The sequence below is a fragment of the Protopterus annectens genome, chromosome 1.part2 (assembly GCF_019279795.1).
Source record: "Protopterus annectens isolate FY-2018-M chromosome 1.part2, PAN1.0, whole genome shotgun sequence".
NCBI lineage: Eukaryota > Metazoa > Chordata > Ceratodontiformes > Protopteridae > Protopterus > Protopterus annectens.
Window position 1 is genome coordinate 1,224,230,577 of NC_056727.1, and position 27,043 is coordinate 1,224,257,619.

A 27,043-nucleotide genomic window follows, 5' to 3' on the forward strand; every position below is an offset into this window, starting at 1 on the left:
GAGGCTGGGTGGCCTCAAGGAAGGATATGCCGGAGCACACAGGAACCAAAAGAATCCCTGTTCCTAGACACCAGATCCAGCTTATAGTGCAAAACAAAGGTATAGGGATTAGACCAAGTAGCAGCAGCACAAATCTCAACCAAGGAGAGCTTAGCGCGAAGGCCGATGATGTACCCACAGACCTAGCAGAATGGGCCTTAAATGGTCTGGTTAAGTCCATATGCTTGCTATCATAACGAAAGAAATGCAACTAGCAATCCATCCGGAAATATCCACTTTAGTAACTGCCAGACCCTTTTTATTTTGAGAAAAAGCCATGAAAAGCTGGTCCAACTTCCGAAATTCCTGAGTCCTTTTCAGAATAGAAATATAATTGCCTAGGAACACCTAAACAATGAAACATGTATTCTCCATTATTAAAGTAATTAGGAAAGAAAACTGAGAGTTGTACTGATTGACTGAGATTAACCTCCGAGGCCACTTTCAGAATGAAGAAAGGGTTTGTCCTAAGGGACACCCTGTCCTTGTGGAAGACCAAAAAATGGAGGTTTAATGCTTAGAGCCTGCAGCTCCGAGGCTCTTCTGGCGGAAATAATAGCCACTAAAATCACAGTTCTCCAAAACAGGAACATGATATCACAAGAAGCAGCTGGCTCAAAGGGCTTTTGTGTCAAATACTGCAGCACCAAGGTCAAATCCCATGGCAGGGACGGATCTTTCATACACGGTCTAAGGAGAAAAACTCCTTTAAGAAAGGTTTTGCACAGTTTAGAAGAGAAAGTAGGTTTCTCATTAATGTGGAAGTTAGAAACGGCCACAAACTGAAGCTTGATAGTAGAAAAACTTGCCCCATCCTAAAAAAGAGAGGACAAAAATTGTAAGATATCAGTTATCGGGGCCAAAAAGGGATCCAAATTACCCTGTCTAGCCCAAATAGAAAACCTTTTCCATTTACTGGAATGCACCTTCTTAGTACATGGCTTTTGAGGCGCCAAAATAATGTTTCTCACGGGGAAGGAAGCCTGGACTGCAAAAGGATTACTGGAACTGGAGAAACCATGCGGTTAAAAGAAGAGTCCAGAGACTATGAAGTGGAAGCCCCCAGGGATGGGAAATGAGATCCAGAATGGGATCCAATATCCAGGGCGGATACCTTGGATAAGACTGTAATAAGGAGAACCATGCCTGCAGAGGCCAGAAGGGGGCAAGAAGGATGAGAGGAGTCTTCAGGTGGCAAGCTTTATGCAATACCTTGGGAATCAGAGGAGTAGGAGGATAAGCATAGAGGACTCCCGGCGGCCAATCTTGAATCAGAGCGTGCCTGGGTGACCCCCCCACCCCAAGCTGGAAGAATCATGGCAAAATAACTGCTGCATTTGCAGTTAATTGGGGAGGCAGAGATCGCAGCATGGTTGACCCCATCAGTCAAATATCTGATTTGTCACTGACGGATTAAGGGACCACTTGTGGGGTCTCATGATGGACCTGCTGAGTTTGTCGGCCAGCACATTGGATCTGCCGGGAATGTGAGTTGCAAGAAGAAAGCGCTTGGAAGACATCACCCATTCCCACACTCTCATGGTCTCTCTGCACAGGGGATAAGACCATGGTTCCCCCTTGCTTGTTGATGTACCAGACCACCACCATGTTGGCTGTCTGAATTGCTATGGTTCCTAGAGGGAGGCACTCCTGAAACGCTTGCAATGTCAGAAGGACTGCCGTCATCTCTAGGACATTTATGTGCAATTTGCTCTCTATGGGGGACCATATGCCTTGAACCACCCTGACCTGAAAATGCCCCCTCCACCTCAGCAGGGAGGTGTCCGTGGTCACTGTGGCCTTGAGTTGGGAAGACAAAAGAGCCTGCCTGAGATGAAGCCTCCACGCAAGGTGATTTTAATAAATGTAGATGTTAAGAGTGTTCACACTGCTGCAGTCATCACACTTGGGTTATCTGCCATCAGGTGGTCCCGCAGTTGGCCCAAGTTACAAAGTCTTAGTCCGGGGTCGGTTGCTGTCGCTTCTTCCCTGACGTCAGTGCGATAGGGGTATAAAAGAGGCAGCCGACACCATTTTCTTCAGTTTTTCTTGCCCCAGATGTCAGGTGTCCCCAAATAGGAAGGCAATACATAAACCTACATAAATTACATAAGTAGAAAACGATAGCTACAGCTGTAAGCAAATACACCATATAGAAATACATCTTAGAGATTGTATAAACACAGGGAGCTATAGATAAAACCCAGGTAAAAAGAGGGGAAGGTGGGAGGGTAACCTGGACTGCAGCAGTGTGAACACTCGAACATCTACATTTATGGTAGGTACAAAACTGTACTATGTTCATTATGCTACACTGCTGCAGTCATCACACTTGGGTTGAATCCCAAAGCTAAGGCTGGGCGGTTGGCACTAAACAGGGTTTGAAGAAGCTAGTAGGCCCTGCAAAACTGCAGTGGCAAAGCCAGCTCTGGTTTTTGAGTATAGAGGTAAGTGGTAGTGCTTGGTGAAGGTGTGCACTGAACTCCAAGTTGCAGCTTCCAAAATATCCTTGGTTGGTACCCCTCTGAGGAAGGCTGTTGATGTTGCTGTAGCCCTGGTGGAATGAGGCCTAATGTTACCAGGTACAGGTTTCCCATGGTGTGTGTAGCAGAAACGGATACAATGTCCTATCCATTTTGAAATGGTCTGTTTTGATATAGGCTTTCCTTGAGATCCTGCAGCATAGGATACAAAGGGCTGATCAGATTTTCTGAAAACCTTTGTTTTATCCAAGTAGAAACGTAATTGCCTGTGAATGTCCAATGAGTGTAGGAGCCTTTCCCCTTTATTCTGGGGGTTTGGACAAATGGTGGGTAAATGAATGGTTTGGTTTAGAGCCACACTGGATACTACCTTTTGCATAACGGAAGGGTTAGTTCATAAAGAGACTCTGTCTTGATGAAAAATGATAAAAGGCTCCACTGCCATTAGGGCCTGTAGCTCTGAGACTCTTCGTGCTGAAGTTATTGCTAGCAGCAGGGCAGTTTTCCATGATAAAAATTGTAAATCAGCTGAAAAAGCTGGCTCAAAGGGCGGTAGTGTAAGTTTTTCCAAAACAAAATTGAGGTCCCAAGTTGGTGTTGGTGCTCTTCGGGGCGGACTTATGCTCTTAACCCCTCTGAGGTACTGTCTTAATAATGGATGTGAAAAAATAGGAGGATCCGTGTTGTAATGAGCTGAAATAGCTGAAGCGTGGATCTTTATAGATGAAAAGGAAAGGCCTTTGTGCAACATCTCAGTTAAATATTGCAGAATCTGAGGAATATTTGGGACAAGAGGATTTTGGCCTTTATCCTGGTTCCAGGCGCAGAATCTTTTCCATTTGTCTGAGTAGGTTTTCCTGGTGCTGGGTCTCCTGGCCTCCAGAATGACATCCATAACAGCTGTAGAGAGAAGTGCTGACTGGTTGTTTAGATAATTTGCCATGCAGCCAGATTTAAAGTCTTGAGCTGGCTGTGTAGAATCTGATTGTTTTGCTGGTGCAAGAGGTAATGAATCTGGGTTAAGGCTAGATTCTGAATAAACATCATCCACAATGTCTAACACAGGTGGAAAAGCAAGGGGTCTGTGCTGGAGTTGTAAGAGGAACTCTCTGAGCCTTTTCTTAGAATCAGAGTAATCCTGGCCTTCCCAGTGGAAATGTTCCCGTATGTAAAGTTTCCCCAAACGAGTAGTCTTCTGGGGGAGATGCTGAAGGAATAGACTCTTCAGCATCAGAGTCTGCATAAGGGGGAAAAGAGTACTCCTGTTCCTCAGAAGAATCTGAGGTAATGGAAACCTGGTCAGAGGAAGCGTAGTCCTCCTCCTGTCTAGGCCTTTTGTCAGGTGGGGGATGGGAACCCCTGATTAGAGTAATTAAGTCTTCGGCCATCTTACGCATCTGTTTCTTAGGCATGGGGCCTTGCACTGGAGACTGCTGCACAGGCTTCCTTACTTTTAATGGAGTTTTCAGTTTTGCAAAGGATTTGTAGTCAGTCTGAAGACACCTTCAGCAACTGATGGGCTTTCAACTGCACTGGAATCCCCATCAGCCATGGAGTCGGAAGGGCCTACAGATAAAGGCTCTGGAGGCCCTGCAATCTCCGCTTGGGAGTCGGATGCAGGCTGGAGTTCTAAATCAGCAGTCGTCAGGGGCCTCGTAGGCGCCTCACTGAAAACAAGAGAACCGGCGACTGGCCTAGCAGAGGCCTCGGTGTCTGGTTTGGGTCTCGGCTACCTATCCTTATCTTTGCGCTTTTTATGCATCCTGGTTGTCGGTTGCTCCGATGGCATGGTATAATTAAATTTCTACCAAAATAATGTCGGGCGAAATCAAACCGACGTTTAATAGTTTGTTTGTTAAACCTAGCACAAAACCGACAACCTGTGACATCGTGGTCTGGGCCTAGGCAAGGGATACAATAAGAATGAAAATCCTTATGAGGTATTTGCTTCCCACAAGAAATGCAATTATTAACTTTTTCTGACATCGGACTGAGGCAAGAAAAGGTTCCCCAATGGGGTACTTAGCTTTATTGAAGACTTCGGTCTGAAATTCGATTTGAAAATCTCAGGAGTCGGCCGACCGGTACTTGCGAACTGCTTCTGCTTCGGGCAAGGAGCGGCAAGAAAGACTGAAGAAAATGGCATCGGCTGCCTCTTTTATATCCCAGTCACACTGACGTCAAGGAAGAAGCGACAGCAACCGATGCCGGACCAAGACTTTGGAACTCGGGCCGACTGCGGGACCGCCTGACGGCAGATAACCCAAGTGTGATGACTGCAGCAGTGTAACACGATGAACATCTGAGAAATCTTGATGATCATGGACATGGGGTGAATCTGAGCAGACCACTGAAATGCCAGGGTCCACTGCAGAACTCGCTCGTGATACCTGGCGAGAGGAACTAATTGGATGCCAGCCACCATCGAACCAAGCGCTTGTAGAATCAGATGGACACTCTAGAAGCATCATGCCAGAGACCAGATCCCGAATAAGAACTCTGCGTAAGGGCAGTGCTGCAATCTCCAATATCATTTTAAGATGGATAGCTGCATGGCTTACAAATAGGACATGGCAAGTATCACACACTAACTGGACAAGTGAAATCCTTGGTTACAGTCAAGGTGTCCCACAGGGCTCTGTACTAGGCCCTTACTTGTTTAGATTGTATCTTTCAGACCTTACTTTGTCATCTGAGGTGTTCTACAGTCTATATGCTGACAACTTGAAATTGGGTAAACTGATTGCAAGTGTTACAGATAAGGCATGTCTGCAAAATAATTTGACTAAATTGATCATATGGGCACAGGAAAATAATATGCTGATAAATACATCAAAAACTAAGCATATGAGATTTGGGAGACAAACTGAAAGGTGATTTAATACAGCACACAGTGATTGAAACTGTACACTCATTTAAGGACCAGGGTATATGGGTAGATCCAGCTATGAGTTCTTCTAATCATATCAACCAATTTGCTAATGATAGTTATAGAACTATAGGTTGTATAAAAAGATTTATAAAGTCTGGGAAATCAAACATAATGAAGTCATTGTTTGTTAGTTACATTAGACCCAAACTTGAGTATGGAATAACAACATGGAAATCCTATAGGAAAACAAACATGAATAAACTGGAAAGAGTACAGCGGAAATATACTAAGAGCATCCATGGATGTGAAAATCTAAGTTATTATGAAAGACTAAAAATATCTGAACTTGTACAGTGTCTCTTACAGATATTTAAGAGGAGATCTTAATCAGGTATATACGGCATTTAGGGACAACTACCTCTGGGAATGTTTGGGGTTATCAAAAAGTACTAGAAAATTGTCAGATAACCTATGTAGAAGATTCTATAGGAATGATAAGTGTACTAATTGGTTCTGACAGAGTAGCTGATGTTTGGAACAGACTACCAAATTACATTAAAGCAAGTATTAGTTTAGATATTTTAAGAATAGCCTGGACATTTATTATGGGAACAAGTGTTTTGGCATATTGGCAAGCTAGAAGAGCTTTAATGCCTGTGCTTGAAACATTTGTATGTATGTATGTATGTATGTATGTCCAATTGAACCCCCATAAACTCCAAATTTTGGCATGGAAAAAGGTTGGACTTGGGCAATGACTGTGATGCCCAGATGGTCAAAGAGATTGAGGGCATAAAAGGTGGCCATTGATAGCTGATGCCTTGTGGGGACTGTGAAAAGCCAATCGTCCAGGTATGGAAAGACCTGGAATCCTTGCAGTCAGAGATGGGCTGCCACCACTGCTAGACATTTGGTAAACATCCGCTGGGGGGGGGGGGTGCTGTGGTGAATCCAAAGGGCAGGGCTCTGAACTGGTAATGACTGGCCCCTAACCGAAAGCACAGGTGTCCTGGAGCATCTGTCGATTTTGATACAATAGTATGTGTCCTTGAGATCCACTGAGCACATCCAATCATCCTTGCACAACAGAGGCAGAATGGACTGAACAGTGAATATCTGGAAGTTGGACTTCTTGACTGACAGGTACAGTTTTCTGAGCTCCAAAATGGAAAGCAGGTCCCTGATCTTTTTTGGCACCAAAAAGAAGAGACAGTAAGTTCCAGACCCTCATTGTCCTGTTGGGACCTCTTGGACGGCTCTTTTTAGAAGGTCTTGAACCTTGAGATGGGCCAACTCCCTTTGGTGGTGTGAAACGTCAGGAAGAGATTTTCAAATCAGAGAGGGCTGAAAAAAAGGAATGAAGTAACCTTGGAAATAATCTAACACCCACTGATCTGAGGTGAGACTTGTCCAGGCTAGAGGGTGCAGGGAGAAATGTCCCCCAACTACCTCCATGGCAGGACAGTTCATAGGTTCATATGTAGGTACTAGGCTATTGGCCCAAGGGCCTACATAAGCCTAGCCAAAGTTCCCTGGCTTATGCCACTCAAGAAAGTTATTTTCCTGTGCCACTGTCGAGCAGACACACAGAAGTGATCCCCGGGGTGTATTTCCTATTTCCCATCCACTCATCAAGATTTTTCTTGAAGAGTGCTAATGAAGAACTTTGCTTGACATAGATGGGTAGCCTGTCCCAGAGTATGGGAAGTCTCTGGGATAGGAATCTATCCCGCCAGCATGTCCTGTTTATTGTGGTGACCAGGTTTAGGTCCCTAAAGAGTGTTAGCTCGGAGGGATTGGGACTTCTTTAGGTGTAGCATGTCCAACAGCTCTGGGTTTGACATAGCTTTATATGTTAGGCAGAGATCACCTCGGAGTAGGCGATATGCTACAGAGTAAAGCTGGAGTTTTTTGAGGTGGTCAGTGTAGGGCATTTGTTTGAGGCCAGTAATCCTCTTTGTGAGGTACTTCTGTGGCCTTTCCAGCTGCTGCAGATGTCTTGTGAGGTACATTCCAAAAGGGGCATTGTACTCTATAATGGGTCTAATGAGTGTCAAGTAGAGGGGAACAATGACCTCTTTTTTCCTGGATGAGAACCCTTTTATGATGAGGTGTGCCATGTAGAAGGACTTCCTGACTACTGTGGCAATGTGACTATCAACGGAGAAACTACTGTCCACCTGGATCCCAAGGTCTCTTATCACACATTCGGTGTTAAGTAGATTGCTGCCTATGTGGTAGTTCATGGGTACAGAGTTTTTACCAAAGGGGATGATACTGCACTTTTTGGCATGGAGCTTGAGGCCATGGCTCTGACACCAGGCATCTCTCTCAGTGAGGCCCTTCTGTAGGATGTCCACATCATTTGGGGATTTGACTATGGCTCCTAGTTTGCAGTCATCTGCGAACTTAGTTAGCCAGAGGCCTTCTGTGTTAGCCTGTACTTCAGAGAAGTAGATACCAAACAGGAGGGGTTGGGCAGCGCTTCAGGAGCACTGACAGGGCTTCTCCGAGACAGGTTCTTGGGAGCCCTAATTCTGTGGACCCCCCTCTTCCTCTGGGGTGGCATCTACCATTTCAATCCCCTACCCCCACTAGCAGAAGAGGATTCTTGGGGAGCATCCTGGAAAGCGGACAGAGTCCTGCAGAACCAATGTTTCTTACTAACTATCTGAGTCTTAGAAAAAGATTGTTGGGGAGTAAAAAAACTTGATTCCCACTATGGACAGAGTCTTACTCTCCTGCTCGCTGTGAAACGATCTTTCCTTGATGGACAGTCCAAACAAGGTCGAACTGTCAAAGGGAGCATTAGTAAAAGATGCCTTGAAGGATTCCGCAAAGGTGAAGCCAGGCATGCCTTTTAATGGCAATACCTGTGCCAGCCACTCGAGAGGTGGCCTCCGCCACATTGGAGATCAACTTCACTGAAGCATTAGCCAGGGAAGTCAGAGTGAAACACTTCAGAAAGATCAGCTTAAAACTCTCCAGAGGTAGCAACTCTGTAAGAGAGGTGGGTGAGTTCCAACACCAAATCCCTCTGAAGCCAGGTACAATGTGCCAAGCAGTTGGTTACTCTCAGTCCAAGGATAGCTGAGGCAAACACGCTTGTTATTTGGGGGATGGACAGAAGAGCTCTGTTCCACTAGTTCCTTCTGGTAGACGTGGCCACCATGGTGGCATCAAGAGGGAAACCCTTACTCCAAAAACCTCATCTTTTGGGGGACTGAGGAATTTGTTTGCCTTTTTGGGTACTGGTTGCACTGTGTCCAGCTCCTTCCACGCCCTACTGGTGAGGAGATCCACAAGCTCATCGGAAGGGGGGGGGACACCCAGGTAGAAAATGGGCCAGTTCTGAAGGCCTTCAGAAACACGGATTCCTCCAAAAATGGGGTGGGGGAAGAACAACCACCTCTTTGCTCAAGAATTTCGAGGATGTTCCCAAAGGACACTTCCTCAGACAGCAGTCTGGGCGACCTGTCTCCCTCCTCGAAATCTGTGTCCTGGTTGAGAGACTCCCTAGGAGAGTCCAGGTGCCTCCTCTTACACGTTCTCTTCCGAGGGGGTTCCTCCACTGTGGGCTCTGGGGAGGACTCAGAAGAGACAGGAACCCCAATGTGCTTGCGGGACGGCTGACCCTGGAAGGATGACGAGGCCTTGCCACCCAAAGCAGAGAGGGGCTGGGTACGACCTAGAGACAAAGAAGATGTGACTGCCAAGCTGGAGTAGGTCCTCTCTACCACCCAGAAGGGGCTGACTGACTGGACAAGGCTCCCGTCTCGGCTCCCATGACTGCCCAGGAAGGAAGAATGGACCCCGATGTAGTACGGAAGCATCCAGATGATATCAGCCCTGAGCTGTTGAGTGCCAAGGCTCCCAGGGGAAGGGAAGGGTCTGAAAGATCAGGACCCAAACCCACCCCCAAAGAACCCAGACTGGCCTCATGGGGACGAGGCTCAGACTGTGCCGAGCACCATGGAACACAGCTGGCAAGGGTCCCTGAAGAAGTCAAGAATGGAGTTATGCCCAACACCGACAGCCTCACACTTGGAATGTTCTAGTCCTAATGCTCTGAAACCGGATGGATCGAAAAAGGAGAGTGGAGTCCTTGCGGGGGGGTTGAAAGGTCCCTTGGCTGTCTGGACTGGGGATGACAACAAGCCCAACTCAATTTGGGCCTTGAGGAAGCTTATTATCATCCTATCCATACCTGAAGGTAACTAACTTCTGGAGGATCTGGAGGATGCAGATGAATGGCCGGACCTAGTTTGGGAGCCTGCTTTGGATCCGATAGATCTGTGGTCCCATGAAGGGGGCCGGTTCTGATGTTTTGGATCCAATTTTCTGGAGAATCTGGACGGGGAGCTGTCTCTGATTATCGGATCCAACAATGCACTTGGATCAGATGGTCTGGCAGGATCAGATGACCTGAATGGTGAGCTGGCTGATCATTTAATAAGATCGTATCCAGACAGGCCTTGCGCCGAGATGGATCAAAGTGTCCCAGAGGCACCAAGACCTTGGAATTGAGGGGCTGATCAGAGGCTCTCAGAGTGGAAGAGCCTGGATCCGAACCTAAAGAGGCTGCACTCAGATCCAGGGATTTGCAATTCAAGAGTCTTGGCTTTTCTGAGACAGGAGGAGACCCTTTGGAAAGAAGCAGCAGTCTCTTTTTGGATTCCTGAGAGGGCTTGGTGGGAGATTCTGCAAGCAGGGGGACCACCCTGAGCCAAGCCCTTGAGGAGCAATTTGTTGCTGCGCTCCATAAGAGCCCTGGGGTTGAATGTGGCACAAAAGTCACTTTCAACCTCCAGGTGGGCCGCTCCTAAACAGTAAAGACACTCCTTGCGTGAGTCGGAATAAGGCATCTTATGACCACATGAGGAGCATTGCTTGAAACCAGAGGTTTCTCAGCCATATACACACTCACTGACACAAGCAAAAGAGAAGAAAGTTTTTTTTTTTTTTTTGAAAAGGAGAAAGGGCGGGAAGGGAACTACCATGACAAGAGTAAAGAGAGCCAACTCTTGCTACGGGAGGGGAGGTAAACTAGTACAGAAACCCTAAAATACCAAAAAGCAAGAAAACTACTTGTCTAATACAAAAGTCGCTGGAGTTCGGATGCTTCAAACACATTCAATGGCAAATGAGATCTGAGGGTTACAGGTTAGCAGGTGATTATAGGAAGGGGAGGAGCTTGAGCTCTGGATCTGTCCATTAGTTGCCAGCTTGGATCCGAGGTCGGATCCAAGACCAATCTGTGATGAATAATGACACTGATAGCAATCAGACCTGTTCCACTTTGACTACCATACCCCATTATTTTGTGTGTCTCACATAAACATGCCATTCAGCCTCATGCTATGCTTAGCAGTACTTACAAATTCAATCTCAATGCTCTTATGAGATAAGCACAGTAAGCTGAAAGCCTTGCTTGTCTGGCTTCCACTAGCAGTGGAGAAATCTAACCATCTTGTTGCTCGGTTCCTGCCCAAGCATTGCTTTCCCCCTCTATCAACCGCAGGCAAACCACTCAAGCCATCAGTGACACCAGAGCTCTAGGATACACAGTTCCTGGTTCCTACACTTTATAATGAATTACATAAATGAGCTATGAGAGTATAAATGCTCTTCCCACCAAAGAACTAGCTCCTTTAATGGCATTTATAAAGCAGTCCTTAATTTTACAATATTATGATACCTGAATGTGTGAAATTTTCACATGGACATCCACATATGAGACCGGTGTCTAGCCAGTTTATAAGGTATGACACCTTGCAGTGAACTTAAAACTTCTTCTCTTCAGTACCCACTCTCCCATATCCCTACAGACTGAAATGGTCTTTAAAAACAAACATTTTATATCACAATATTATTAGACTTTGCTATAGTTTTTCTTTTCCTTTCAGTAACCACAATGGCATCTGGAGCTGTTGATCATATTTTGTATATACCATCAGCCAATTCTGACTAGTTTATTCTGATTTTTACTGTACTTCTGAATTACATTCTATACTTCTCTCATAATACTACAAAATTGTGCCCACATTTTGATCTAGGACTTCTGATGGCTTGTTTTTCTGTATTAGATGCAGCCAATGCACTGGAATCTCTATCAGATAATGTGATCCAGATTTTGCTTTAAAATTGTCCTGAGGATCGATGTATTCACCTTTTTATCGGCTGCATATGTACTTTGCATGCAACATCACTAGAAAACCAAACAATTTGAAAAACACATCCAAAGGAAACACAAACATACCTTTGTTGGTGGTTCTATTATGAGAGTGGGATGGTTGTACAAATTAGAATAGGTACCTAAAAATGAAGAGAAAAAAGAAATTACATGGACATGGAGACAAGTGACTGCATTTTCCTTTTACCAGTAGAAAACAGTCTCATGAACTATAACAAAATGAGTAAAGATAGTGCTGCACTTCAATCATCACCTTTCAATCTTAAATCTTTGATGATTTTCTTAAGCTGCTTTTTCTCCATTAAAATTACATGTGATCTTCACTGTTCGAGCCCTCTTTACCCCCGGGCAGTAGCTAAGGAGCTTCAATCCTCACCACTGTCGCTGGTAAGGCATTGTCATTAAAAGCAGGGACAGAAATATGCAGCTTCCCCTAAGAGTACACTGGGAACAGGTTCTAAATCCTATGAATGGACTATATGCTTCAATCTAGGTCCCCAAATACATCTCCACACTAACCACTGCAGAGCACTTAAGTCTGACACACACACACACACACACACACACACACACACACACACACACTTGGGAAAGACTGGCGTAGATTTACCTGATGTGTTCTTTTGCCCAAAGAAGAAGGTAATGTCTGCCACCAGTCAGACACCACAATGCCCTTCAAAAGGGGTGCTCAATTATATTGGGTAAAATAGACATTGATACAAAAGGTAGCATGTAACCAAGCAGTAAGGCTTTTCAGAGTGGCCCTGGTGTTATCACAGTAAGCATAAACACTCTCAAGTTATTAAAAGTATTCAATAAATAACCAGCCAAAATGAGAGGTAGTAAAATATTTAATAAATAAATAAAAGGATTTAAAACATGTAAATACTGAATAACTGATTCAAATAAACAAGAGTTTCACACACAGGAAATATGAAAACAACACTGTAGGATAGATTTCACACTGATTATTGAAAATCTCTAACTAACTAGCTGTAGTCCCCTGACTATTTTAAGAATAATTGTCCCCATCTAATCTAAATAACTGAACAATGCAAAATTATACACTTACTTCTGCAAAGCAAGATGAAGAATTATGCCCACACTCCAGGCTGCTGTCTGTCCTCAGCGACTGGAATAACTACTCTGGAAACACTAAATAACGCTGGGAACAATTGCACTACTACTACTACACAACTACTGAACATTAACTGACACGGGACCTGCTTTTATAGCAAATTTTTAAAAGTAACAGGAAACTGCTATGAGAATTCTACTCTCTCATATCAGACTTCGAAAAGTAAACAAACAGTTGTTGTGAAGATTCTATTCTCTAAACTCTGACACACAATGACATTAAATCTAGATCAGCTGACTCTGGCATAACATACATTCAGAATTCTCATTAAAAAATATACATTTGGTGAGCAAGAAGAACACTGACATTCAAACAGCTTACATAAATCAGAGTGATAAAAGACAAATGTATTTACAAAATTATAGCTAGTCATGCTGGCATATATAACACAGGGCAATTTACAAAACTTCAGCCAGCCATGCTAGCACAGGTAATATCCAATATCCTCATGCTTCTCCCCCCTCTGAAGTCTCAAGCTAGATTTTCAAGTGTCCCTGGAAAATTGTCACTTGATAAAAATTGGGCTGACTGAAAACGTATCAGTCGATCACACAGAAGAGAAATAATAAATGTGGGTGGCATTCTACTCTATATAAAAAGGAGAAGGGCTGGATTATTAGACTGGGTAGGTTATTTTCTCCAGGACTTAATCTTTGCAGCCAATCACGATGCAGTTATGGGTAAATAAATTGTATGTGGGGGGGGTGTTAATGTAATGCACTGAAGAAGGCTGAATAGCCGACACCGGAATGCTTGTTGTACAAGTTAATAAAGAAGTTTGATTATATGACAATTTTTATTGAAGATTTCACTGAAGAATGAGTGCTGGCAGTTTGTGCATTTGAAAATATATCAACCCATACCCCTTCTTGACAGTCCATCTGCATTAGCATTATTGAACCCACTATGGTGTTGCAAAGTCCTGTCACATGCTTTTAACCCTATGCTCCATCTCAGTATCTTGGCATTTTGCTTACAGACTCCATGTTAAAGGGTTATGGTCTGTAACCACAATGGATTTTCTTCCATATAGGCAAGTCTGAAGCTTCTGCAATGCCCATACTATGGCTAGGCATTCTTTCTCCACTGGGTTGCAGTCTATGGCTGAAATATACCATGGGATGCTCTTCTCCCTCTGAGGAAACTTGACCGAGTACAACACCCCACCCCATAATTTGAAACATACAACTGCACAACAAATTCTTTGCTGTAATCTGGACTGGCTAACACAGGGGGTCCTCCCAAAGCTTCTTTAAGTTTTTGGGATGCCTGCTCACAATCTGTGGTCCACACTACTTTATCAGGCTTGTTTTTCCTTGTTAGGTCAGTAAGGGGTGCAGCTATTGTACTATAGTTGGGCACAAATTTTCTATAGTACCCTGCTGTCCCCTAGGAATGCTCTCACCTGCTTTTTGGTAAAAGGGACAGGCCACGCCTGAATAACCCCCACTTTAGCAGGTTCTGGTCTAATCTTACCACTCTACTCTCTGTCCTAGGTAGCAGACTTATGCCGAACCCACATGACACTTACTAGGCTTAAAGATTAACCCTTCCCTTTTTAATCTACCTTGGATCTCCCTGACATACTTAAGGTACTCCTGCTAGAAATGACTGTACATGGCAATATCTTCCAAATAAACAAGAGCTCAGTCTCCTGCTCCTACTAAGATATGATCTACTAGCCTCTAGAAGGTTACTGGAGCATTCTTCATCCCAAAGGGCATCCTTCTAAACTCATATAATCCAAAAGGTGTTACAAAAGCTGATCTCTCTTTAGCAATGGGAGTGAAGGACACCTGCCAGTATCCTTTGGTGAGACCAACATTGGTCAGATACTTAGTCTAGCTGTTCTAAAGCTTCACCTGTTCTAGGCATGGGGTATGCATCTGACTCTGTATAACAATTTAACTTTCTGTAGTCTATGCAGAATCTTACACTCCCATCCTTCTTCAGTACTAAACACTACTGGGGAAGCCCAAGGACTACTGGACTCCTGGATTACTCCCAGCTCCAACATCTCGTTTACCTCCTCCTCCAAAATCTGTTTGACTCACTCATGCACCCTATAAGGAGCTTGGTTAATAGGCCTTTGGGGTCCTACATCCAACATGGTGATGCACTAGGTGGGTGTACCCAGGTTTCCCAGTGAACTCCAAACTCCTGTAACACTGTTCGTATTTCTTTAACCTGAACAGGGTACAGCCGCTGAAATACTGCTACCTCTCCCAAGATGCGTCAGTCCAAGCCTCACTAAGAAAGCCAGTCACTAGCTCTCTCTCAGACTCCTCCAGCCATCCACCACAAATGCTCAGTATCAGGGCCTCCCTATCATGATATGGTTTCATCATGTTAACATGGTACACCTCATGTCCCTGCCTCCTGCCTACTAAGTTTACCATGTAGTTAACATCACTAATTTTACTTACCACTTTGAAGGGTCACTCACAAGCTCCCCGCAACTTACTGTGTCTGACAGGAATGAGCACCACAACCTGTTGCCCCACAGTATACTCCAAGGCTTGACTCTTCCTGTCATACCAAACCTATTTCTGCTACTGGGCTACTGCCAGGTTCTCTTGGGCCAAACCCATGAGCTTCCTAAGCCTTGTCCTGAAGTTTAGGACATGTAACACAACAGACTCCTTGTGGGATTCACACTCACCCTCCCACTTATAATCAAATCTAAAGGCCCCCTCACCTTATGCCCATACAGCAACTCAAAGGGTGAAAAGCCTGTAGATTCCTGCGGTACCACTCTGTATGTAAATAGTAAATGGGGCAAATATTTGTCCCACTCCCTTTTAAACTGGTATGCAAATGCCCGTAGCATAGAGTTTAACCTCTCCACAAGAACATTAGTTTGGAGATGGCAGGGGGCGTTTTTAGATGCTTTACCCCCACAACACTTCCACATAAAAGCCAGCAGGTCTGACAAAGTTGACACCTCAGTAATTCAGTATCTCTCTCAGAAAATCTACCCTTCTGAAAATTTCCAACAAAGCACTTGTCACGTTCTCTGCCTCAACAGAGGACAGAGCCACAGCCTCAGGGTATATGGTAGCATAATCTATTACCACAAGGATATACTACTTCCCTGTGGAACTTAAGAGTACTCAGAGGCCACAAAATATCCATAGCTACCCTCTGAAATGGCTCTTCAATTACAGGCAAAGGCATCAACACAGCCTTGACCTTGTCTCCTGTCTTGCCTACCTTTTGGAACTGCTCACAGGTCTTGCAATACCCTGATATATCCTTTACAATCCCTGGCCAATAAAAGTTTTGCATAATATGTCTCTTAGTATGCTTTATGCCCATATGACCTGCAAAAGGAATGTCACATGGGCTATGGCTAGAAGTGCCAGATGGTAGGCTCTGGGCACTACCAACTGCTGTATTACCTCAATCTATAGCCCTCCCTCAGGGGTCCAGTCAGTACAGTAACCCTGTGTTCCGGTATACAGACTCCCCCTTTTCCTTGAGCATCAGGTGCTTCTTTAGCTACCTCTTGCAACTCTCATAAAGTAGGATCCAAAAGTTGAACCTGCCTCAACTATATCTTTGTAACCTTTCCAAGGTTACCTTCCATAGGTAGCCTAGTATCTTCTGACAGCAATGCCTCACTGCCAGCCTAAATATTACCACTCACCTCTGTCCTTGCAGTCACCATGTCGAAAGGAATACCAGTACCTACTAGCAGCTGTGGTTTACCTTCAGGCTCACTGCTGCAAAGTAACTCCCTCTCTAAAGTAACCACATCACCAGCTCCAGCTTCAGGTACAAGAACTGTCTGGGTCTCCCCCAGGCTACCAGACTTGTATGCCTGTCTCCAGGCTTGACTGCATGTAACTGCATGCAGACAAGATATTACATTATCAAAATCATTCCCTATTAAGACATCTGCAAGGATATCCTCAAACACACCTACCTGCTTGTTCCCTTTCCACCGTCCCAGTCAAGATGAACCCTGGCCAAAGGTATATGGAATGGGGTCTCACTCAAAGCTCTGACTAGGGTGGACTGCCCAAGCAAGTACCGCTCTTCTTTAACCACTGCAGGCCACACAATGGTTATATCAGAAGCTGTGTCTCTCTTATCAGTGGTCTGTTTTCCATCCACTAAGATAGGATATACAGTTTTGTGATAGTTTGGCACCTCTGTTGTTTCCAGATAACTTACCACTGACATTCTCTCATTCCCACTTGCTGGCTCCCTCACCTTTTGTTTCGCCGCTTGCTTCAATGGACATCTGTAGTCTACACGGTCCCTCTGATTACATTTGAAACATCTAATCCCTGATCTTGACCATGCTTGAACTAGTGGCTTCCCCTGGCACTGGTGAACTCTGTTGGAGTAGTTTAGGCTGCCCCCATGGGTTCCCTTACATCCATGCGCAGTACTGGGTATCCCTTTCTTTTGCAGTGGTGCCCTGCTTACCAAGTACAGATCCCCTTTTCTTCCCAACTCATTTGCAGAGTTACACTCTCGGTCTGCCAAGCAGATCCTCATGTCCTCAGGCAAAGTGCCGAGAGCTTGTTCCCTCATCAAAAGGTCTGCCAGCCCTTCATAAATGGTGACCCGACACCCACTCACCCACCTGTGGAAGAAAGAACTTAAATTAATCAATGTAATCACATACACTTTCATCTGCCATGTGCCTATGTTCACAAATTTGTTTTCTATACATTTCAGAGGTTAACTTAAAACAATCAAGTAAACATTTGTTTATGCCATCACAATTCAATATCTGATAGTTTAGCAATTGCATTAACAGCTCTAGCATTGAGTTAGGGGGTCAGGAACCGTATAATGTTTACATATCCTCTCAAATGTATAAATAAAACTACCAAAGCCATCTTCCTTCCTGTACTGAGGAAAAAGTTTACTGACCTTTATGGCTTCTGGGGTTCGGTCATTCCCTTCCCCATTACCTCCATGACCCTGTTGAACTGTTAGAAGCTCCTTTTCGTGCAGTCTCTGCCTCTCATTTTCTTCAGCTTGCATCTCCAAATGCTTGGTCTCCAGTTCATTCTGACTCTGCTTCTCTCTCCTCAGCCTTCAAACATCTGACTTCTAGTTCAAGTCTCTAACTCCAGATGGATTTTCAGGTACTCTGAGGAAAAGGTGAATTGTCCTGTCTCGGAAGGTTGCCTATACAAACGCCAAACTGGATATCCTCTGAGCTGCTGGTCTGCTCTGTGTCTGCCGCTAAGGCTAAGATCATTGCTTCCTTAGTCAGGTTTGCATGCACCAGTCATTTGGCTTCACACACCTTGGCCAACTGGTTCCTTACTAGCTTGCTATAATCCTCTGCTGACATCTTTGCCTGCTGACCCTGACTAAACTGACTAAAAAATGAAAAGAACTGTTCCGACAATGAAACTCTATATGCTTACCTTGTGGCTGTCAGAAGTGAACACCTCAGTGACAACTTCCCATAGGCTACTAAAGCTCAATTAAAATCCCACCATGGCCATCAATATGTGACAATCCCTCTTTACCCTGGGACAGTAACTAAGAAGCCTCAATCATCACCACTGTATCTGGTAAAGAAATGTCACAAAAAGTAGGAAAATAAATACACAATTTCCCCTAAGCATCCATCGGGAACACACTCCAAACCTGGGATTGGACTATATGTTTCACTTCAGGTAACCAAATGAGTCTCCACTCTAACCACTGCAGAGCACTGTGTCCCAGTTCGAAGTATCTGACACACTCACTCTTAAATGTCTGATATTCACACATACACACACTCTTGGGAAACACTGGCACAGATTTACCTGCTGTCTTCCTTTGCGCAAATTACAAGGTAATGGCAGCCACCAGTCAGATACCACAATACCTTCCAAAAGGGGTGTTCAATTATATTGAGTAAAAAAGATACTGATACAAATGGGAGCATGTATCCCAAGTAGTAAGGCTTTTCAGAGTAGCCCTGGTGTTATCCTAATAAGCATAAACACATTCAAATTATTACAAGTATTCACTAAATAACCAGCCACAATGGCAGGTAGTAAAATATTTAATAATAAATAAAAGGAGTTAAACATGCAAATACTTAACTTATTCCAATAAATACAGTTTCACACACAGGAAGTAAGAAAAACACTGCAGGATAGATTTCACACTAATTTTAGAAAACCTCTAACATACTAGCGTCAGTTCTCTGACTATCTGAATATTAACTGTCCTTTTCTAATCTAAATAACTCAGCAAGGAAAGATTATACTCTTACTTCTGCAAGGAAAGATGATGAAAGTATGCCCACACTCCAGGCTGTTATCTGTCCTCAGTGAATGGAACAACTAATCTACAAACACTGAATAATTCTGGGAACAAATTAACTAATACTACACAACTACTGAACATTAACTAACACAGAACCTGCTTTTATAGCAAACTGTTAAAATTAACAGGAAGCTGCTACAAGAATTCTACTCTCTCATATCAGACTCCAAAAAGTAAACAAACAGTTTTGAAGATTCTATTCTCTCTCATCTCTGACACACAATAATATTACATCTAGCTCAGCTGATTCTGGCAGAACTTACATTCAGAATTCTCTTTTAAACAACATGTACATTTGGTCAGCAAGAACACTGTGACACATTCAAACATCTTGCATAAATCAGAGTGATAATCAAAAACCAAACGTACTTAAAAAATTATAGCTCGTCATGCTGGCATATGTAGCACAGGGTAATTTACAATTTTTACAAAATGTCACCCAGTCATGCTAGCACAGATAACAATACTTAATATTCTCACAATCACTACACTGTCTTTGATGTAATTTTGGTTAGTTATAATCATACAAGTCCCAACTAACACACAGCCCCCAGGACTAACTTAAAACACAGAGAGAAGTGGCAGTTTGAAGATAAAAAAAAAAAAAAAAAAAGTACTATCTCGTTTCACCTTGTTGAGGCAAAACATTAAGAGGAATGGCAACAAATCACCGATTGTGCAATCATCTTCTGGGCCAAGAAAAAAAATGCAGCTAGTGCAGCTATTTCACTTTTCACTAAATCTGTCAAATAAAACAGTAAGAGCGGTATATCTACAATTACAGCTGGCATGTTTATCTACACACACACGCACACAGATAACCTGATGTACATTAACACTGGCTTCTTCCGTTCCTTCAACCTCAGCAACACCATCCAGAAGAAGTGGGTTAGTTCTACTGGCTAACAGGTAAGTTTAGAACATGTTTGAATAATTTGGAAGATGGACTTTATAAACTGAAGCGATTACAACTTCAGAGGCTCCACTTCGAGGCCTGTATACACATCCGTGTGGTGCCAAGTGGGCTGAGAGTATTAAAGATGCCTCTGTATGGGACTCATTATCCCGACCTCCTAAACAGGTGGGAACATATTAACTTGGAAACTACCTTGAGTTAGCTTAAGCTTATGAATGACTTGTTTATATAGCTGAAGAAGAGAGACATGCGGCTGAGACTGAGAGACTGAAAGATGTATTGTATGGTACCTTTCCCCAGTGTCTTTGGTGGACAGAGCAGTTAGTAATATAGCTGAAAGTGTTGCACTCTATGAGAATACACTGGCAACACAGAAATGAAAGAAATTTAATAAGAGACCTGTCTGATTTTAAACAAGGGCATGGTTTTTCATAGCCGAAGATGGAGAGCAATAAGAATATGAATGTGTCCAGTGTTAATGTGCCCAATCAAGAACCAGTGGGCAATGATGAAATCTCTAGGGAGAGGCCTAGGGAAGTTGAGACTGTTCAGAAAAACAGTGAGATTGTGACCAATACTCCACTGGGGCCTTGTGGGAATTCTAGCAATGATTCTGGAGGTAATGTGGACATATCTATGGCTCATAAGGTTGTTAAAAGGAAGGTCAATTCACAGCATACTCAACAGGTGCTTCCTCAGTTCCCCCTACCGATTCAACAAGGGAGAGGGAGAGAATTACATCAGTCGAGGAAGAGTGAAGAGAAAGGAGCAGTCCAAGTCCATGAATTACCCCACAATCGAGAAGATGTGGAATGTGAGAGATCACTAGTTTGGAATACATCTAGTAAACATTGACTGGGGCTATGGTATCAGTCCTGAATAAAGGACTCTCATTTATTCCTGCATAAGTGGCAGATTTACCTGATACTATTATTGATTTAAAAATATTTATTAGGAATATTAATGCTTAAACTGACTTCTAGGGGTCGCCACAGCGGAACTCCAATCCGCTAATGATTGGTAGTGCATTTTTACGTACTGGGTTACCAGCCCTGATGCACAACCTTCAACGAAGGCACATCCCATTCATGTATGCCTCCACACAGAAGACGCTTTAGCTGAGAATCGAACGGGACAACGTCTTGCTATGAGGCGACAACGCTACCGCAGCACCACCACTGCAGTAATATATATATATATATATATATATATATATATATATATATATATATATATACATATATATATATACATATCTATATCAGAAATGCAGTAGTTTCACCCCTGCTAATCATCCTATTTTGGAAGCTTTCAGTAAGATTTGTGAGGATGGGTTACATGATATGTTGGCAGATCGGCAGCAGGGGAAGAGATGTGTTAATCTGACTAGGCCTGAACAGGCTGCTGTTAGCACCTGCATACAGATGAGTCTTTGGTTATATGACCAGCTGATAAGGGGGGGTAGGACAGTGGTTATGGACAGAGATTTTTATTTCTCGTCCATAAAACGGATGTTAACAGATAGAAAAGTGTATGAAAAGATTAGTTTTGGTCAGGTTGAGTGTGTGAGGAGGAAATATACTTCATATTAAATGAATGTTTGATTAATTATATCATCACTTTTGAATCTATGCAATATCCAACTGTTGAGTACCCTGTTATACCTACCTTTCATGGGTTACCAAAGATACATAAGGACTCAGTGAAGCCACCCTTTAGGCCCATTGTGGCAGGGAGGGGGTGGCTCACAGAGCCTCTCTCTATCTTTGTGGAAAAACATATAAGGCCGATTCTGGATAACTCATCAGTGGTGTTTAAGGATTCTGGACAATTTTTTACGAGATTTATATTTATTTGCTGGAAGTCATGATAGGGAAGCAGATTACAGATCGTTTACGTTTGATGTTGTCCCGCTTTTCACCACCATTCCTAATGATGAGGGTGTAGAATATCTTACGAGGTCTTTGCTTAACAATGGTGATTATACAGGGAAATTGGGTGATCTTTTATGCAAGTTCATGAAAGTGGTGCTGGACAGCAATGTGTTTTTGACAAGGAATACTTTTTACACAGGTAGGGCGTAGCTATGGGCACCTGTGCCAATAGCTACGCCAATGCCGTCTTAGCCCAATGGGAATTGTATGAAGTATTTAAGTTAGAGCTTTTTAGGAGAATGTTAGGTTTTATCGTCGTTTTTCAGATATTTTTATTGTTTGGGCCGGCACCCCTGCATCATTAGATGAATTTATATATCGCCTTCATAATAGTACCAGATTCCTTAAGTTTACCTTTAGACATTCTGACATGCAAATGGATTACATGGATGTACAAGTTAAGAGATTAGAGGATAGAATGTTAAGTACAAGTCTCTGTAGGAAGCAATGTCATATGAATGACTTCCTCCATAGAACAAGCATGCATCCTAGAAGAGCCTTTACCAAAGCTGTGAAGGGGCAAGGTATGTGCAGCTCAAGGATGATATTAAATGAGGATTTACAAGCAAGTGGTTATAACAGAGAGGTCTCCCAACTAATGGAACAGGTTACTACATTGACAGGATGTAGGGTGAAGCCTTATTTCTGAGGTGATGGGAATGTTATGTTGAAGGATGATATATAGGTACAATCCATGTGCCTAGTTAATATACCTACGTCATATACAAGTGATGTGAACAGAATTAAGATGGTGTTTGAAAAACACTGGCCCCTCTTAATAGGTTCATAGGTTGGTACTGGGCTATCTGCCCAAAGGCATATATTAGTCCAGCCATGTTGTGCGGTATTCACAGCCCCTTTAGTAGTTCCCTAGACCCTTGTACTAGCAGCTAGTACCCCTGGCCCCTATCTAGTAGTGCTGCTGGTGTGATCCCCGATGTGAGCTTTCTGTTACCCATCCACTCATCAAGGTTCCTCTTGAAGAGTGATAGTGAGGGGCTCTGTCTTATGTAGATCGGGACCCTGTTCCATAGTAAGGGAAGTCTAAGCGAAGGGAATCTATCCCTCCAGCATGTTCTATTCATTGTTGTGTTGAGGTTTATATCCCTAGAGCATGTAGCTCAAGTAGATTTGGTTTTGCTACGATGAAGCATGTTCAACAATTCTGGGTTGGACATGGCTCTGTACGTTAGACAGAGATCGCCTCTGAGAAAGCGGTATGCAACAGAGAACAGTCTTAGCTTTTTCAATCGTGCTGCATAGGGCAACTGTTTGAAGCCAGTAATCCTCTTGGTTAGGTACCTCTGTGGTCTCTCCAGCTGCTGTAGATGTCTAGCCAGGTACATTCCAATTGGTGCATTGTATTCAATAATGGGTCTGATGAGGGAAGAGTAGAGGGGCACCATTACATCCTTAGATCTTTATGCAAACCCTTTCGTGATCAGATGGGTCACATAGGATTTTCTAACCACTTTGGCAACAAGGTTATCAAAGGAAAGCTGACTATCTACTTGGGTCCCTAGATCCCTTATTTCTTCTTCAGATTTCAGGGGATTACCTCCTATGTTGTAGTTTGCGGGTACTCTTTTTTCCAAAGGGGATTACTACGCTTTTTTTGCATTTAGCTTGAGACCATGGCTTTGACACCATGCATCACTCTCATTTAGGCCCTTCTGGAGGATATCCATGTCAGCCGGAGACTCTATTATAGCACCCAGTTTGCAGTTGTCCACAAACTTAGTCAGCCACAGCCCTTCCTTGCTTGCCTGTACTTTTGAGAAGTATATGCCAAACAGGAGGGGCCCCAGGACAGGAGACACACAACTCGTTACTGGTCTGGATTCGGACATAGATCCCGCTACTCTTACTTTATGGGATCTGTCTGAGAGCCAGTTTGCGATCCATCTTGTGACGTAAGGGTTTATGCCCAAGCTGGTGAGCTTATCAATAATACCTGAATGGGGAATGGTGTCAAATGCTTTAGCAAGGTCATGGTAAGCAGTGTGTACCTCCTTTCCCTTATCTATAGCCTGAGTAACTGTCTCAAAGAAATCCACCAGGTTCAGGAGGCATCATCTGCCCTTGATGAAGCCAAACTGTGTGGGGCCCAGCGACTGGAAGTTCCCAATCTCACCATTTATGAGTTCCACAATGATTCACTCCATAGCCTTACAGATCAGACTTGTCAGGCTTATTGGTCGGTAGTTCCCAGGGTCAGTTGTGGCCCCACCCTTGTGTAGTGGGACCACCGTTGTCGTGCACCATTTTATGGGCACATATCCTGTGGAGAGGCTGAGACTGAACAGGGTATTAAGATGCAGGGTTAATTCCTTTTGGAGCTCGCGTATGACACAGCCTGGGACACCATCTGGTCCCACTGAGGCAGTGTTTTTAGCTTTAGATAGAGCCTTGTTAACCAATGTATCAGTAATAACTGGACTTACACAATCCCCTGGAACGGTAATAGGCCCTGTAAATGGTGAGGGGGGGGGGGGGGGATTTGCACTGAACCTGTCAGCCAAGATGTTGGCAATGTCAGAAGGGTCAGTGTATTTTGTTCCATTTTGTACTAGCTCAGAACAGACTTGAGCATCTGATGATGGATGATAAGATAAAAAGAATGGTGGGGATATCCCACGCTTTCAGTTTAAGAATCGTAAATGCTTTGAAAAGTATGCTGTGCTACCCTATGGACATTGCTGGAGATGTTGAGTGGGGAAATGACCTTGTGGAAAATGTAACTATTGTAAGTATATAAGGCATGATGATATATTTACACATCAAGCTACAGGCAAAAAATAAAAGTTTAAGGTGAAAGTGAATTGCACCACTAGGAATATTGTATATTTAATGCAATGCGATTGTTGTTCGCACTTTTATGTTGGGACGACTAGTCACATGTTCAGAGAAAGGATTAGAGAACATATTAATAGTATTAAGGCTAAGGATTCCCCAAGTGCATTGTCTAGATATGTTCAAGAGAATGGTGTTGGCCATGAATTTTTGTACATGGCTACTGAATGTATTGATACAGGGGACAGACTGGGTAATGTGAGGAATAGGATAGAGAGTAGAGAGCTTAGATGAATACTTAAGCTCAGGGCAAATAGAGGATACGGTTTGAATGGGAAGGTATTCATCAAGCCGGTACTTGAGGCCAGAGGGTTTCCTAGGAGCTGATAATGTCCTTAGATTATTCATACATGTTATATAATAAGTGACATATTACTATTGTAGGTAAGTGTTTAATGTAAGACAGTGTTTTAGGTTAAAACATCTTGATCATGTGATGCTATATATATTTTATACTTGATTTTTATATCTTTAGTATAAATATACATAGGATCTAAATACGAGTTATTGCATGTGAGTGCAAATGTAGGATTATATTTTAAGTCCTAACAATGTTTTGACTATTAATGCTGCAACTTCATATTTGGTTTTAAGATTTTTTTACATGTTTTTCATAAGTACACATGCATTTGTGCTTTTGAGCAGTTTGATTCCTTTTGCATGAATCAGGAGCTCTGCTTCACTTTAGTGTGCCTGCTTAAATGTTTTTTAGGGTAGTTACACTTTCATGGTATGCTCATGAGAGTCTAAGCGTACTTTATTTTATAAGATTCATTAGTGTCATTTTTATATACAGTATGCTCAACTGTTAGAACATTATAGTAGCCATTGCTATTACGTTATATTTGTTATCGCTATGTTTGCTTATTATGTTTTATGTATACTGACGTTTTTCCTTTGCTATAGTGTTTTACTTAATGTTTATTGCTTAAGAGGGACTGTCGATTTAACTGGGATAATCCTTGCTGTAGTGATTATGTGGGTAACATTGAATGTGATAGCTTGGCTTGTGAGGGGCTGTTTTTATCACCTCTTTCGGATTTAACGAATTATGATGTTTCAAATGAGTATAAATAATACTGTTGTATTGTTCTAATCTTTTATGATGAAGCCACTAGTTGAGTGGTGAAAGTGTTTACCTTACGATTAAAAAGTTTTATGCAATATTCAGCTGTGCTTCATTCAACCATTTGTACGTTTTTTGTTTTTGCTCTAAACACTAGAATAGACTCATGAATCATATCTGGAAAATGAAGTGCAAAGAAAGAACAAGAGATGTACGCATTATCCAGGAATGTAAGCCCAAAGGAAGAAACATTAGCATACTCAATACCCAAACATTTGTGGAGCAAGGGGGCAAAAATTTCTTCTAGTTCAAAGAAGTCAATAGCTCATGTATACATTACTCTTCAAAGTACCTCAAAATAATCAGATTTGAAGACACAACTACAAGTGTTATTACTGCATTAACATCTATATTCTCAAGACAGATGATACCAGGATCTACACATCTGTGTATGTATATATTGGTAACTAAGACAGCACCGAATGTAACACTTGCTGAACAAACACCAACCAAATAAACTGACAAAAGGCATACTTGAAGTGTTTTTTTTGTTTTTTTTTTACAAGGGGACACACAGTACCCCATACATCTGCTAAATTAAATATACTAATTCAGAGACGGCAAAAACTGGAGATAAGGGAAACATTATCAAATACCTAGTATCTCACAGAATACCCGTCTCCCACTCTGTTTTCAAAATGCATTCCGTTCAGTGTGTCAAACAATCAGTGAATACATTTGATTAGAATGCCATCTGTGATGTTCCCATCCACATATTGCATACTACATGTGCAAGTGTAGATACATCTGCACACACTAATTTAACATATTTGAATAGGAGCCATAAAATAAATTGAATGTCTTTAAAGTTGTCATATCAATTGTCAGTACACACATATGCGGTACATTGTTTAGCTCACGCACATCAGAAAATTCATGGGGAGCATTACACAAAGACCCTATTTAAGAAAGGTAAGCAACTTCTTCTTCAAGTAATGTCATTATATAACATCAATAACCCTTTAACTGGATGAGGGTTTCACAGGATTTACCAAAGTTGGTGTTGTTTGATTTGGAGGGTGAAGCCAACCAGGTGTAAATTTTAGGATGCCTACACCCTGTCGTAGGTTATTGCTAAAATACATTACATGCATACTGATACTTGTACATGTAATATATTTGTGTGTGCATTATACATACATACACACACAAAATGATAATCCACTACTAAACTGCCAATAAGATAAATGATTTTTTC

The 27,043-nt window shown here is 42.8% G+C and overlaps 1 protein-coding gene across 1 annotated transcript in view; it reads right to left on the reverse strand.

Annotated features, from left to right (window-relative positions):
* LTV1 (LTV1 ribosome biogenesis factor) overlaps window positions 1-27,043 on the reverse strand; it is a 388,845-nt gene that overhangs the window by 89,643 nt on the left and 272,159 nt on the right. The window contains exon 9 of the mRNA XM_044060085.1: window positions 11,654-11,709. Within this exon, the coding sequence (XP_043916020.1) occupies window positions 11,654-11,709 (56 nt within the window). The remainder of the gene's footprint in view (window positions 1-11,653; window positions 11,710-27,043) is intronic.